Source organism: Miniopterus schreibersii (genome assembly GCF_964146895.1).
Source record: "Miniopterus schreibersii genome assembly, chromosome: 6".
Taxonomy (NCBI): Eukaryota; Metazoa; Chordata; class Mammalia; order Chiroptera; family Miniopteridae; genus Miniopterus; species Miniopterus schreibersii.
This window is the reverse complement of record NC_138107.1, coordinates 77,730,675-77,746,254: the sequence shown is the minus strand read 5'-3', so window position 1 is coordinate 77,746,254 and position 15,580 is coordinate 77,730,675. Positions and strand designations below refer to the sequence as shown.

The 15,580-nt window shown below is 42.4% G+C and overlaps 1 protein-coding gene across 1 annotated transcript; it reads right to left on the bottom strand.

Annotated features, from left to right (window-relative positions):
• Positions 1 to 1,522: 1,522 nt before the first annotated feature.
• On the bottom strand, positions 1,523 to 14,877 carry LTV1 (LTV1 ribosome biogenesis factor). Its single transcript, XM_081140230.1, has 11 exons — positions 14,363 to 14,877; positions 13,263 to 13,394; positions 11,857 to 12,030; positions 7,731 to 7,818; positions 5,459 to 5,600; positions 4,858 to 5,113; positions 3,793 to 3,920; positions 2,734 to 2,873; positions 2,435 to 2,487; positions 2,042 to 2,242; positions 1,523 to 1,915 (listed from the first exon to the last, which is right to left on the bottom strand). Exons 1-11 carry the CDS (start codon positions 14,363 to 14,365, stop codon positions 1,805 to 1,807), a joined length of 1,428 nt encoding a protein of 475 aa, XP_080996356.1. The 5' UTR covers positions 14,366 to 14,877; the 3' UTR covers positions 1,523 to 1,804.
• Positions 14,878 to 15,580: the final 703 nt, after the last annotated feature.

The window sequence follows — 15,580 nt, the reverse complement described above, 5'->3', positions numbered from 1 at the left end:
GCACATATCCAGATCCTTTCAAGTAGTACTTTATCAGGGATTTGGCACTGCTAGTCCTATTTTGCTGCACACACCCTGCCTCCTCAGATGGTGCAGTCCTTGAAGGCAAATCCCCCTTTATCACTTTGGACTCCCAACACTTAGCATGGAGCTTATGTTAAGTTCCCAAGCATTGTTTATAGATGACTCAAATCATAAATATTCCAAAATGTTATGAAATCATTCAAAATACTGTGTAAGCATAAAATTAAAATCTTTAAGTTTGGAGGATAATCCACATAAATCACATTATGTTTCACCAAGACTCGTGGCTTATAGTCACATTCTCCAAATTGCAAAATATGTGTTGTGCTGATTTAAACCCTCTGGGGGAGGTACAGTGAAACTAGCAGCTCCTAAGATGGAATCTGAACAGCACCAAGCAAAGTAACTTTCCATGTCTATAAGATTCGTGCTGGTTTTGGGAACCTTCAATGGCAATAGCTACCAAAGTAAAAGGTCAATTCTTTTACGATTTAATACAGTCCCAATACATCACCTGGCCCTTTGCTTCTTCAGATTGGCATTTAAAAATATACGCCAGCATCCCGCTTTTGTAACAAGCTCTTCAGCCAAGTTTTTTGTATTGATGTTGGTAGAGTACCTAAAGCTATTGTTTTTCACAACTCTTTTAAAAATCCTACAGTAACTGTTTAGATTTAAAATTGGTAACATAGAGAACAAGATAATACCAACTTTGGAAAAGACAAAATGAAATGAAGTACAAAGACACATTCCAGTAACTTAGACATCAAATGCAGCTCACCTGCTAGAAATGGTTCTGCCGTAGCCATTCTGTTCCCAACTCAGATCAACAGTGTCCACAGATTTCTTTTCCAGAACGGTCCAGATAACACATTAGTCATGGACACATGAACAAGGGGCACTGACAACTTGTCTATTGCAAGGAAGTCAAAGTTTACCAAATAATTAACAATTGTGATGGTGTCATTGCTTTAGCCTTAAAATGTTTGAAGAAATTAAAGAACCACCACCACCCAACTCATTGAAAAGCAGGGAGTTTTCAACTATGTATTTTCATCAAGTATAAATAGTTCCAAGCATTAAATAATGTTTAAAAGACAAACTTTCTAGTTTAAATTGAGTATTTCTGGTTTTGAGCCAGGTACTCACTGAAGCCAAGGAAGTTTTCTTGATTATTTCTTCTTCTGTTTCCTGTCTTCACTGTTCCTGAATTCCAAAAGCAAGTCATCCAGTCACTGAGTCTCAACCACATTAATACTCAGTTTACCATCCTTTTGAAATAACTTTTGCACCAGCTTCCTACCAGTGGAACCTCCTCAGAAAACCTCTTCTTCCCACTCAGCATTTCAAAATTAGTTTAAATTGGCCACTTTTCCACATACAGCAAATTAAACCACTTAACTCCTGAAAAGGAGTGGAACGGTTTCAAAGAAATAGCTGAGAACATCTGCAAAAGGCAACTGGGACAACCATACAAATAAATGAAGAACACACGATACCATTTAAATTATGAAGACATTTTTATTTAATTTATCCAAACATTTCACATTCATGAAATCATTTATTTCAGAACAAACCTAAGCTTATCATATTAAATTTAAAAACATTACAGTATTTACAAACTTGCTGGTATGGTATAAATACAAATAGTGTGCTGTTTTCTTTTCAACACCAGCCAGGAAAAATGGCAGATCAGTCTGGTCTCGCTGAAGATGCTTGTTCACCCTTGAATGCAACGAGCAACCCCAAGGGGAGTGCACCTCACCCAAATGTCCCACCGTCACAGCTTCAGACCCTCGACATTCCTCTTCAGGTTCAGCAGCTCCTTTTCCTGCCTTCTTTTCTCCAGTTTGAAGGCTAATTTGTTAGCTTTCTTCTCTACTCTCCGTTCCTGTACAAGAATACATTCATGTTATTCAAATCTTCAAACTGGTGCAGACCAATTTTAGAAAAGAAAATTCCCATGACCTCCTGCCACCAGCTCTCTGAACTCTCACGGCTGAGGAAGGTCCTTTACCTTGCGCTCTTCCTTTACAGCTTGCTTTCTTGCTCGTTTATCTTCTTTGCTTTCATTTTTAGAGCGTGGCTGGGTTGACACCTTGGGCAGATCACCATCATTGATCATCTGCATTCGTTCAACTTGCTTTGCGGTGAAGCCTTTCTGAGGTAAGACATGGAGAGGTATTCCTGTCTTAGCAGATATTCGGATTTGTTTGGGCTGAAATAAGAATACAATGGCATTAGGGTTATTTCCCATTCCTAGTAAAAAATAGCTCACGTACGACACATTGTTGTTGCTTTTCCTAATGGTGCTGGCAGCCACTAGAGATAAGGCCACTGTGAGAAAATAACTTGTACACTTCCTCTCCTGCACTGTGTACTTCAAACAGGTCAGGACATCAAAACTTACCTTTGGTTCATACTTGATAAGCTGTGGATGGTTATACAAATTTGAATATGTACCTAAAAAAAAAAAGTCATGTATTACTAAGTATACTTCCAGTTCAGCAAAACATTGCCGAGTTCCTACTATATTTCCAGGTTTAGTGCTTTCACAGTTCAAATGAATACTGGAGTCTCTCTTACAAATGTTTTTATATTGTTTATAACTTAGAAATATTTCTTTTCCCCAATTATTTCCACAACATACATACTTTTTCAAAATGCTGATGTACTTCACAGCAGTAAAATGGACACTAAAACACTTACTGCAAATGGATTCGCAATCCCACTTCTCTCTGACGTCTTCAAGAACTACAGTAACCACCTCTTCCTCCTCAGACCCATCAAGTTCATTCACGGGCTGGTCCTGATCCTCGCAGGATTCAAGAGTACTCAGTTTTACACAACTTTTGGTTAAGTTTTCAAAAATGAAGACAGGAGGAGAAAAAAGAACACCACCCATGTTACTGTATGTTACTCAACTTGCACTTAAAGAGCTAGGGAAACAACAGCATTTTTAAAAATCCACACACTCAGGTGTCCTGTTTGTCATTTCCTGTCTCAATTAGTTTTATGTTGCCCTGCCTCTCGCTTCCAGCAGGTTCTGGACATTCATTCTGCTGACAGGAAGGAAACACCTATCTGCATCTTTGCAAGGATGTAACATATTACACATAACATCAGCTCTTCTAAACTATAATCTTTTTGAAAGCCTCAAAAAGCACTAGCCCATCTGTCTCCCCAAAGTATTCAAATAACTCACTCCAAGTATGCAGCTCTTACCCTGCAGCAGGATCTGTGTGACCACAATCATGGAACATCAGACCTGTCTGGCCCATGTAAACACCCCATTAGTTTCTCAGAGAAATCACCTAATGCGGGTGCTGATTCACCAAATATGTGGCTGGAAAGTTCTACTAATCCAGCTGGAGAAATACACTCTTATCTTTCTGTGAGCCATAAATATTTACTTTTCAGACGCCTGGCATTGCAGCAGGATGGAGAGCGGAAGTCAACTCACTCTCCAACCAGAGGCTGTAAGCACCTCTCTCACTCTCATTCTCTCTCATTCTCAAGAGGCTTGCGGCCCAGTCAACATCCCATAACCCTCAGTTAGGATCATTACTCTCAGGACAAGTTACAGAGAAACTGGTTCTCAGAATGGCCCCACTCACTGTTATGTTCAGCCTCAGAACTCTTAATGCCAAAGGTTATGGAAAATGTACCATCTTCATATGGATTCTGACTGGGTGATTTTCGATTCACGTGCCAATTACTTTACTTGAAAATGAATAAAAAGCAGGTAAACAAGGAAAAGTCCCATACTTCTCTGCTTTCTCTTTATAGTAGTCATTCACAACTTCCTCTAAGCGACTGCTGTCTATTTGAATGGAACCTTCCAATTCAGCATTATCCAGAGCTCCAATTTCATCATCATCATATTGCTCATAAAACTTGAATATAAAGAGAAAAGATACCATGAAAATGAATGTATTCAGGAAGAATACAGCATTTAAATGTCATTTTTACATTGATTTTATTCCTACACAATATAAGCACTACCATGAGATCACAACTACCATGAAAATATTAGCAGAGATTCAGCACCATAACAGTATGATGTGGAAGACATCCTACCCAGCACCTTAAGACTGCAAATAGGCTACTATTTAATATGACAATGACAACAGTTACTCCATTGGAGAGCACAATGCTAGGCAGAAATCTTTACCTCGGGATATTTTACAGATACTTTCAAATGCATTAATTATACAAACTAATGTATAAATTCATCCCTTTTTTAGAAGATGTTTACTATATCAGTGCTGTTCACACTATCAAACTTTGTAAAAGTAAGCAGGGGGGTGGTGTAGCTCCTGAAGTGAGGTTGTTTCTAGTCACAGTTCGCCTATTTCTTTGAGAGAGGAGGGAAACCAGTGCTTACTGAAATGCAGTGAAGTTAGAATCTTTATCTGAGGAAGCCACCCACCTATCCACCCACCATTTACTGAGCCGGTCAAAGTTTAAACTGCCACATGCCAGATACCACGTTAGGCCTTGGGATATATCAGTGAGCAAAAACACACACACAAAAATTACGGAATTTCGTTTATGCTCAGGCCAATGCTTGAGGAAATAGTATATCTCAGGAATTGTGACTGAGGAGTTTGGAATCAAAATGTCACCATTCTAAGAGCAAAGTCAGAAGGCGTAATTGCTATCTTTTGACCTACATGCATTCTTTCCAGAATTAAAATTAGGGTGGCTTTATGGTCTGTTTTAACAGAGGTTATAGACTGTTTCCAATGCTGAAAGTTCTAGCTTTAGGTTCCAGTGTCATATGTAATGTACTAGGAACTAATATGAAAAGGCCCTTAATTGGGACCTTACCTTCTCAAACCTTTCATCATGTAGGGTCAGCTGTTCATTTCTCCTCATGACTGAGGATGTCATAGAATACTCAGTAAAGCGACTTTTTGTCTCCTCTTCCCAGAACAAGTGGTGTTCTAGGGACCCCGGAGGCTTCCCACGGGCAGACACTCCCTCATCTGAGAACGAGCCTGCAGAGCCATAGTCATTGTCACCACTGCCTCCGACCTCATCGTCCGTATCTTCCCACTCACTGCCATCTTCAGCCTCAGCTTTCCTAGAGCCAGAGTCATAAATTAACTGTCAAAACAACCTGAACAACAACAGATTCCAGTCACTTTACCCAGTCAAACTTGAGACTGCTTCAGGGAGGATTCTTGTTTAGAGAACAGCTGTGCTGCCTGACCAGTCTGGCAGGGTTGGGAAAGGAATGAATTAACTATCAGGCAGCTTAGGCTTTAGCCCCACCTACTGATGGTTTGTAAAGAATTCACAGTGCACATTGTCTGCTGAAATACAGAATTCAGACTGAAGTTCCGAAGGTCTCCTTCAGTTATAATGTTCTACTGTTGTTATCCTATTAAAGCAACAGTCATCCTGTTTTGGAACAAGCTACACATACCATACATCCATTCCCTCTTCTTCTTCTGTTGGCTTATTGGCCTGAAGAATAAAATCATCTTCAAGTAGATTAGCTGGATCATCAAAGTCAAAATCATCATCAAGAGCTGCGACAATGTCAGGATCAAAATCCAGCCGAGGCCCTAGACAAAAAATAAAAATTAAATAATAATTCCCAAGAAAGTATCATTCCTTCCTTTAACTAACATAATCTGAGTACCTATTATATGCCAGAGCATAAAAGAATGATTAAGAACTCTAAGAAATTCAGTCTAGTGAGAGAAATAGAGCTGATGACTGCAAGGAAATAAAAAAAGGGGGAAAAAACCCTTCCATTATAGATCTACACTATTACACTGTCTATTAAGCAAAATTCAAAGCTTTGGCCTGCAAGAAGAAACTGGACTTTAAATTTACCTGTCAGAAATAACTCTAACCTGTTAGAAGTAACTCAAATTAAGTATCTGTAGTCTATTAAACCTAGTCTTTTCAGACGAGATTTTAGTAAATCCCAACCTGTTTCTTTATCTCCTATAATTAAAAAAAGTACAAAGCTCAAGAAAAAGTTTCAAGTCCAAACCTATAAACTGACATGGCTTCCTCACAACATGGCTTCTGCTTGGTTCTCCAGCCTCCTTTCATAGTGATCCTGACCCCTCATTCCAGGCCTGCTAATTGTGTGCAGTTTCCTCTACTCGAGTTGTCCTGTCTTTGCACACAGACCTTCTTCGGTCTGGAATATCCTCTCCTTTCCTCCCCACCCTGCCCTCCTTCATCTACCTCTTAATTTAGCCCCAAGAAATCAACTTGGACATGACTTCCTCTGGGATGCCTCACCCAACGCCCCCAGACCTGTTTGGTACTTTACCATTTACTCATTTGTACTGTAATCATAACTGCCCATTCACTGTCATCTTCCACAACTGACGGTAAATTCCCTGTGCTCAGGGATTATGCTTTATTCTGGTTTAACCCAAGACTGTCAAACAGTTGCAACTCAAAATCCTATAGAATGAATTAATAAATAAAGGCTACATGGCAAGGTTACTCAGTATGGGTTAGGGGGCTGGGTGAAAAAGTGAGGGGATTAAGGACAAATTGGCAGTTATAGAACAGTCACGGGGATGTAAAGTACAACACAGGGAATGCAGTAAATAATACTGTTGTAACTAGGCATGGTGTCAGATGGGTGGGTACTCGACATATTGGGCTGATCCCTTAGTAATGCCCAATCACTGGGTTATACACCTGAAACTAATATCATATTGTATGTCAATTGTAATTGAAAAATTAAAAATTATTTAAAATAAATTAAAAAAATAGTTCTCACCACAAAAAAATGTTGTAACTATATATGGTGATGATGTTAATTCACTATACTTATTGTGGTAGTCATTTCACAACATATACAAATATCGATTATGTCGTATACCTGAAACTAATGTAATGTTACATGTCAATTATATCTCAATAAAATATATTAACCATTGAAAAAAAATCTAAGGCAATTTAGGAGAAAATTCCAAACACTACCTCTGTGAACTTCTGTGTTTGTTCTAAAATATAATGTTAGTACTCACAAAAAAACCCCCACAGACATGACAATTTTCCAGTGTATGTGAAACTGATGGATAAATGGGACTTCTATATAATAATACTTCCATACTCTTGGGAGAACTTTTTTTCTTTTAATCCTCACCTAGGAATTTTGTTTTTTATTTCTTAAAATCCTTACCTGAAGATGTTTATTGATTTTAGAGAGAGAGGGAGAGAGAAACAGTGATCTGTTGCCTCCCATACACGCCCTGACTGGGGATCGAACCTGAAACCTAGGTATGTACCCTAACCAGGAACTGAACCCGCAGCCTTTTTTGGTGTACAGGACAATGCTCCAACTGAGCCACCTGGCCAGGGCTTGGGAGGACTTTTAAAAGCTAACTTATTAAGTATTTTCAAGATTACACTATATGTATGTAAGGCTAATTGAATATCACTTTCCTTTGTAAGAGGTTAGGTCAAGATTAAATTCCCCCACTAGATCACCAAAAAAAATCTTCCCACTTTCCTCTCTAAATAGGAACTTCAAAGACTAAGAATTGGATGACAATAAAAGAACAGAAGGAGGATCACACTCATCCCTTCTTAATGATCTCTAATCTAAATCAGACACATCTCTATTGTTTCAACACTTTATCAGTAGCAAAACTACACAGAAATTTCTTTTTGTAAAACAAAACTCTATCCACTTGAAAAAATAAAGAAACTGAACACACCTGAAACAGGAGCGGCTTTATTTAACAATCCGACATCTTCCTCAAACTCTGATGCAAACACTGATGAAGGCAACTTAATTCCAGTGGTCTTGAAAAAAGAAATTACACAATGGTCAAGTTTATTCAGCGATACTTCTGGTTGAAAAGTGTTCTCTCAATATTCATGTCCACCCAGAAACTCAGAATGTGACCTTACTGGCAAACAGGATCCTTGCAGGGGTAATCAGTTAAGATGAGGTGATAATGGAGTATGGTGGGCCTTATCCAATGACTGGTATGTCCTTACAAGAAGGCCATGTGAACATAGGAAGACACATGGGAGAACGCCATGTGAAGATGGAAGACTGGAGTGACACATCTTCTAGCCAAGGAACACTAAGGATTGCCAGCAAACACCAGAAGCTAGGAGATAGTCATGGAACAGATTCTTCCTGAGCCTCAAAGAAGGAACCAACCCTGCCGAAAGCTGAATTTCAGACTTCTGGCCTCTACAATTATGAGAGAGTAAATTTCTGTTGTCTTAAGCCACCCAGTGGTAATTTGTGGTAATTTGTCACAACAGTCCTAGGAAACTAATGCAACCACATTCTGAATTCTTTTACTTGTGCTTCAGTTACACACATTATACATGTATATTCCATCATCAGCTCCAAAGCAACTTCCCTGCAAAACTTCACAAAGTTTTCTCTATTATATTATTCCATTTAAGCATCACAACCCCTTGAGGAATCAACATGTTTTAGTGAAACAAAAGCTAAGAGGAATTAAATGGCATGCCTCCCTGAACTGAAACTGGTTAACTGAGGTTCTGGGATCCACAATACTATCTCTTGTGCCTTACTTCTGATTGGAATTTTCCTTCCTCTCTCTTCAATGGAACCCACCCATTAGTGGCCAGCTCAGTTCCTCCTACCTCCACAAAGCCCGATTCCTGTCCTAGAACTTCCTACTGTGAACTCATCTTCGCACACCATACAATCTACTTCAGTATGTGCTGGCACACATTTCCTGACTAGTCCTTATGCTTCAGTTTCATCTTTTAAACCAGTGGATAATGTGAGGGTCACCACCACGTTATCTGTATCCATGTACCTCACCACCCACTCTGTCCTCAGCTGAGCAGCAGGCATGAAGCTGAGATGCACACTGTCACTGGCTCACAGATAGCATGCTGAACTAGAAACCTCAGAAGAGCATGAGCAAAGGCTACATACAGTAGCACATATCTAGCAAGCTGTTATTGTTATGGCTTCCAAAGTGAGTTTCTCTATGGCATCAATTGGGCAAAGATCTGGTTTTCTGCTGTAGAATCTTTTTTAATGTAATTTATTTTATTTTTTAATTGATTTTAGAGGGGGGGAAGGGCAAGAAAGAAACATCTATTTGTTGTTCCACTTATTTATGCATTCAGTGGTTGCTTCTTGTATGTGTCCTGACCGGGGATCAAACCTGCAACCTTGGTGTATCAGGACGATGTTCTAATCAACTAAGCTACCTGGCTAGGGCTGTAGAGTCCTTTTTTAAAAAATAGACTTACTAGCCCGGCCAGGTGTGGCTCAGCAATTGAGCCTCAACCTAGGATCCAGGAGATCTCGGTTCAACTCCTGGTCAGGGCACATGCCTGGGTTGTGGGCTCGATCCCCAGTCAGGGGCGTGCAGGAGGCAGTGGATCAATGACAACTCTCTCATCATTGATGTTTCTCTCTCTCTCTCTGCTTTCCTCTCTCTGAAATCAATAAAGATATATTTTAAAAACAAACAACAAAAAAAACCCAGGTTTACTAGATATAATTCACATACCATACAATTCACCCATTTAAAGCCCACAATGTAATGATTTTTTTAAAAACTGCGATAAAGCGCAGCCAGTATATGTCTCAGTGGTTGAGTGTCGACCCATGAACCAGATCCCAGTCAGGACACATGCCCGAGCTGTGGGCCTGATTCCCCAGTAGGGGGCGTGCAGGAGGCAGCTGATCAATGATTCTCTCTCATCATTGATGTTTCTCTCTCTCTCTCCCCCTTTCCCTTCCTCTCTAAAATCAATAAAAACATATTTTAAAAATATAAATAAATAAAATAAAAATTGTGGTAAAAAATGTATGTGGTCTTTTAAAAGGTTATTTTGTGTTTATTAATCCTTGGAATTGAGGGGTTAAAAAAAGGGAGGGTCACCTTGTTTTTAGTGAATTTACTTTTGGAGATGTTTCCAAATCTTGAGAAACAGTCAAAGAATCATATACACAATTAGAGTTTAAATAGTGATTTAAAAGAGGAGTGGAATTCTTTTTATTGGCTGCAATAGTTCCTAAATACAAGGTGGGCAAAAGTAGGTTAAATTACCAGCCATCATTACCTAAAAGATAAATCATAAGTAAGGATACAAAATAACAATAAGTAACACAAATATTACTATATGGTGTACTCAGAACTGTAAGCCTACTTTTGCCCACCCCTCCCTGTATAATGAGTTTGCACAGCTGCTTTCTACCATGGCAGCACCAGCTTTCCCTCACGTGAAAATCAGGGGCTGCCCAAGCAGCACTAATTTTTGTACTGCCTTTCTTTCTGTTTGTACGGCTTATTCAAGATTTCTGGTTTATTTAATTTTGGTGGTTTGTTACAGATTACTTTATGGTTAAAACAGCTCATGGGACTTATCTACATTTTTGCACCATGGTACAGAAAACCAATGGCCATTCTGTTTCTAAACATAATGCACTCATCCTTGTAAACATCACTGAAGTGTCCATTTAAGAGCCTTATTCTGTTGAAAGTGAAATAAACCAGTCAGAGAAAGATAAATACCATATGTTCTCGCTTATGCGTGGAAGCTAATGAACAAAATAAAAACTGAACAAAATAGAAACCGAGGCATAGATACACAGAACAGATTGACAGATGTTGGGGGTGGGGAGAACTGAACTAAAGGTGAAGGGATTAGCCAAAAAACATATACATAACACACAGACACAGACAACAGTGTGGTGATAGCCAGAGGGAAAGGGGGTGGGAGCTAGGTGGAGGTGAGCAAAGGGGGATGAGGGCAGAAAGAGACTCTGCTTGGGGAGATGGGCGCACGATGCAGTGCACAGATGATGTTTATGGAGCTGTACACTTGAAACCTGTATGGTTTTGTGAACCAATGTCAGCCCCCCCCCCCGACCCCTGCCAAAAAGATGTCAATTAGATGGTGATTCTTTTTACACACCACGAATTAGGGAATAAAAGTTAATCTTGTAGTGGTCAATACATTCAGCCAGAAGAATGTCAGGACTTTTCTCTGTAAGATAAAGAGGCTGAACCACTACTAGACACCCCCCACCCCTGAATGGTTTATAGCAGGAAATCAGTAAGTACCCTACTACTTATATAAGAGCCTTGGGGAAGAAGGGAGAGGTAAGCTGGTTTAGCGATGTGGTCATGGGGTGTGTGACCTTACAAGAGAGCCATGACCTAGTGAGTGAATGAACAGCTGCAGTTACTACCTCTTCTTTGGATGATACCCTGAAATCTAACCTTTTTAACTCTCTTTAGGCAAGAAGCTATGGACTGAAGAAGCTATGATCACATCTTTCCTAGAAAAAATGCACTGATCATGCAAGGGTTAGAGAATGAGAAGCAGGAGAAACTGATGCCCTCTTTTATCTCTTCCCTTTTGTCAATAACCTAATTAATAAATGTCTTATTTTTTAAGTGCCAAGTGATACAAGTTTCACAGAGAAAGTTATACTAATACAAAATGCAAATACCAAAGCCATGCAACACGGGCATCCTTAACATAAAGAGGGGAAAAAAGAACTTAATTTGGTAGCACTAATTTCATACAAATATGTGCTGTCACTTATGCTTAAAAGATGAAGTATTAAAGTGCTAACTAACATGACCACAACTATCAAAAGTTCTAATCCTGCCAAAGGCTGCCACTTCTAACAGGTGCCACCAGAGAAGAGGCAGCCTACTCTCACTTGATTGTACAAAATACAACATGTACACACACATACCACTTTCAGTGAGAGCACGGCCTGCCACATTTCTTGCCCCAAAGTTATATTTATTTAAAAATGGTTTTTTCCCCACTCACCCCCACATAGTCTCTCATATTTAAAATGCTGAAAAGTCTTACTGAAATTATTGAAGTTTCTTCATTTTCACTTCTCCTGTTGGGTACACTGACGGTACTTGTGGGAATAAGCTCCGAGGGCCCAGATGGTTCCTTCAGGTGCTGCAGGTAGTCATAGTTGTCATCAAAGAATACTCCATACTTCCTCTGTTCTGCGCGTCTCTCTTCATCATTTATCTAGGATAATAAACAAAATGGAACTAGAACCTCTTCCAAGATTAAGGAACAAGAACCTACCTTAATGAGCACAGCTTTCAGAACAGGAGGCAGATGGCACATGGACACTTGGCTTATAGGAATGAGACAACGAATTCTTGACAAATTCAGGAAACAGAGCTTCTAAACCATGTGCCACATAAAATTAAAATGGAATGGAATAATTCCTTTCACTAGACATCTCTCTGCAACAATGAAAGCAGAGAAACGCGCACACACAGTAATTTATCATGTACCTGGAGGATTAGAAAAAAAGACTAGGGGGCCTTGAAAGGTTAAGTACAACTTCTTGTATTTGTATGAAAAGAAACTTCTCAATATACAACACAAACTGGCTTTACTGAAAAGCTAAATAGGCCCAATGTTCCCCAATACTTCCTTTCACATTACACACACTTAACAAGCATACTGACTGGTAATTACCAAATCAACCTTTCTAAGCAGGGGTGGGGGCTGTATATGGCCCTCAAAATGATTTGGTCTGGCCCTGCCAAGGCAACTACAGGCGGAACTCAAAATTCAATAATGTTAGCAGCTTTTTTCATAATTTTTAAGTTGATAATTTTGTATGGCCCGCGAATGACGTTTTAAATATTCAAATGGCCCTTGGCAGATAAAAAGTTTCCCATCCCTGTTTTAAAGGCTCCCTGGCATTTTCTAAAGCTAACTTATGAGTTTCAATGTTTTACATTTCATGAGATGAGTGACCAGGAGGCAAAATGCAGTTCGTGGTTATGAAATGAAAGGATGTCAGGGAAAGCAGAGACTGAGCATTTGGTTGTGCCCTAAATAACATCATGCAGTATTATAGCTGATGGCTTAGTAACTATAGGGTGTCCCAAAAAAGCGTATACACACATTTTGAATAATTATCAAGGCAGTGTTCATTAAAACACATTTCATTTCCAAAACTGAGCTATCAGCTGTTAAAGTGTGCATACATTTTTTTGGGGACACCCTGTATTTATCACAACTCTGTAGGATTTGCTCATTGAACGTCACAAATGAGGATGCTTTATCGTCTCAATCAAAATGAATATGCCTGATGTAAAAATTGGCACATTTACTGAAAATTAAGTCACAGATTTGGTTTCCTTCAAGATCAGTTATATGCATAGGAGCTGGCTAAAATAATTTATTAAAAACTGCCAACAGTCCACCTACAAACTCGTTGGCTGAAGAACAGCACCTACTTTCTGTGTAGGCAACAGAACCCTCTGGGGTGCAGTCTCATCTGCTGCTAAAGGATCTCGTTGGCTCCGATGGACCAGGTGGAAAGACACAGCTTTCTTCTTTTCTATAAAGGGCTTTTTCTTCCTGTGAGGCTTCAAAGGACAGAATCAGAACAAGTCATTAAAACAGAACCAAAACACGAGTGAACAGTACCATAGTCCACATAGGCATCTTCAATAAGTTATGTGAAGGATCAACAGATTTTTGAAACCTACACTTCTAGGAAGGCAACATCAACTGTGTTCTATAAAATCTACACTTACCTTTCTCCAGTACACATGTTGGCACCTACTCTGTAAGCAGATCTTGTTATGGACACTAGGGATACAGCAATGGGAAAGCCCGACAAGCCCCTATTCTTCTCAAGTAAATCATCAGGAACAATGATTTCAGGTAAAGAAAAGAAAACACAGTGATGTGCAAATGACCGAAGAGTTACTTTCGACTGGGTGCCCACAGAAAGTCCCTGACAGGCTGAACCAAAATGACAGCGAGGTTGCCACAAGAAAATCTGGGGAAGGCAGTTGCAAGCGGGGTACACACTTCATGTACCAACTATTACGTAAACCCAAGACACAACAGATGAAGTTCAGGAAGGCTCATCAGACATTTCTACATTTTTATTTCGCTACCCAGCCTTGATTTTCTAAGCTGAGAAAGCATCATCCAGTTGAGCAAGCCTCCTTGCTTCGGGCGGAACCTTAGACTCTCCCACAAGCTCCCCTCCCCAGAGCAAACCATGGGCAGACACGCCCCTCTCCGCCCGACCCCGCGGAACACGGGGTGGTGCGTTTGTGCCTGTGTCACCAAGGTTTTCAGGCCCTTCGGGGTGAAGGGGAGGCCACTGTCTAACGTCCATTCCCCAGGGAGGGGCTTGGCCATGGGAAACCCACTCTAAACTGCACAGTACGCCCGGGGTGGAGAGGGTGGCCCCCACTGGGCCCGTCGCTGCCGCCCTCCAGCCCCAGGGCGCGGCGGGCACCGGCACTCCAGGAACCGGCCCGGCTTCCGCAAACCCAGGGCGCCACGCCCCCCCGCCCCGCCAACCGGGCTCACTCACCATGTTGCAGCCGCACGGCGCTCGCACCGAAGAGCGGCGACTACACGCTCCGAGCCCCGAGGAGGTGACAGCTACGCCCCGGACGCCGCGGAGGCCCGGCTCCAGGCGGCGTCTTTAGCCCTAACTACACGTGCAAGCGCCGACAGGAAGTCAGGCAGCCGGCCCCGGCAACCGACCAATCGCTGGAGAGCTGAAGTCCCGCGGCCCGTAGTTGCGCGGAGCTCACTCCGTTCCAAAGATCGCGAGAAGCTCTTGGGAGGAGGGCTGTTCCCACTCCCCGGGGGCGGGGCTGTTCCGGCCCGAAGGGAGTGAGCGGAGGCGCGGGAACCGCCGGCGTCCGGGTGGCCGAGAGGCGCGAGGGGCCTTCGGTTTGGGGAGCGCTCCCCTCTCTAGCGCTCTCTGCGGAAAACAGAGGCGACGAGTCTGGCATCGCCACGGACAGCTGTAGGCCCTGCCCAGTTCCAACCGTAAAAAACAAAACCAAAAGCCCTGGGCTCAGACGGGGGCTCCCTGCCGCGTACCCCAGGTTTCCGGTTCCTCTCTTTTGGGCTGGCGCGGAGTTAGTTGCCTTAGCAACCGAGGATGCCCGGGCCTTGCAGTTATCCTTCTCGGCTGCACCAGGCTTCATCAGGTCTTTATTTTACTCCATTTAGTCAACTGTTAAAACATCCAGTTAAACCCCCAAGACTGTTGGCCGTAGCGGCATTTGAATTAATAACACATATTCATCATCTCTTGAGTACTTGCACAGTTTACAAAGTAGAAACACTAGTTTATGCTCTTTCGAGGCCTTGCTCCAATGTGTTCACGTGGGTTAAGCCAATAGGCCGGAGGCGCCCCTGCCGGGCGGGGGTCGGGAGGGCGTCGGGCACGTGCCGGGCGCAGGGCGGGGGTCGGGCACGTGCTGGGCGCCGGGCGGGGGTCGGGAGGGCGTCGGGCACGTGCCGGGCTCCGGGCGGGGGTCGGGCACGTGCCGGGCGCCGGGCGGGGGTCGGGCACGTGCTGGGCAGCGGGAACGGGTCGGGCACGTGCTGGGCGCAGGGCGGGGTTCGGGCACGTGCCGGGCGCCGGGAGGGCGTCGGGCACGTGCTGGGCTCCGGGCGGGGGTCGGGAGGGCGTCGGGCACGTGCTGGGCTCCGGGCACGTGCCGGGCGCAGGGCGGGGGTCGGGCACGTGCTGGGCAGCGGGAACGGGTCGGGCACGTGCTGGGCGCAGGGC

Coding starts and splice junctions, on each gene's coding strand:
- LTV1 (XM_081140230.1), bottom strand. Junction 5,601..7,730: donor TAAAGCCGCTCCTGTTTCAG/GTGTGTTCAGTT, acceptor TTTTTTGTCTAG/GGCCTCGGCTGGATTTTGAT. Junction 5,114..5,458: donor GAAGAGGGAATGGATGTATG/GTATGTGTAGCT, acceptor CTCTGGCTCTAG/GAAAGCTGAGGCTGAAGATG.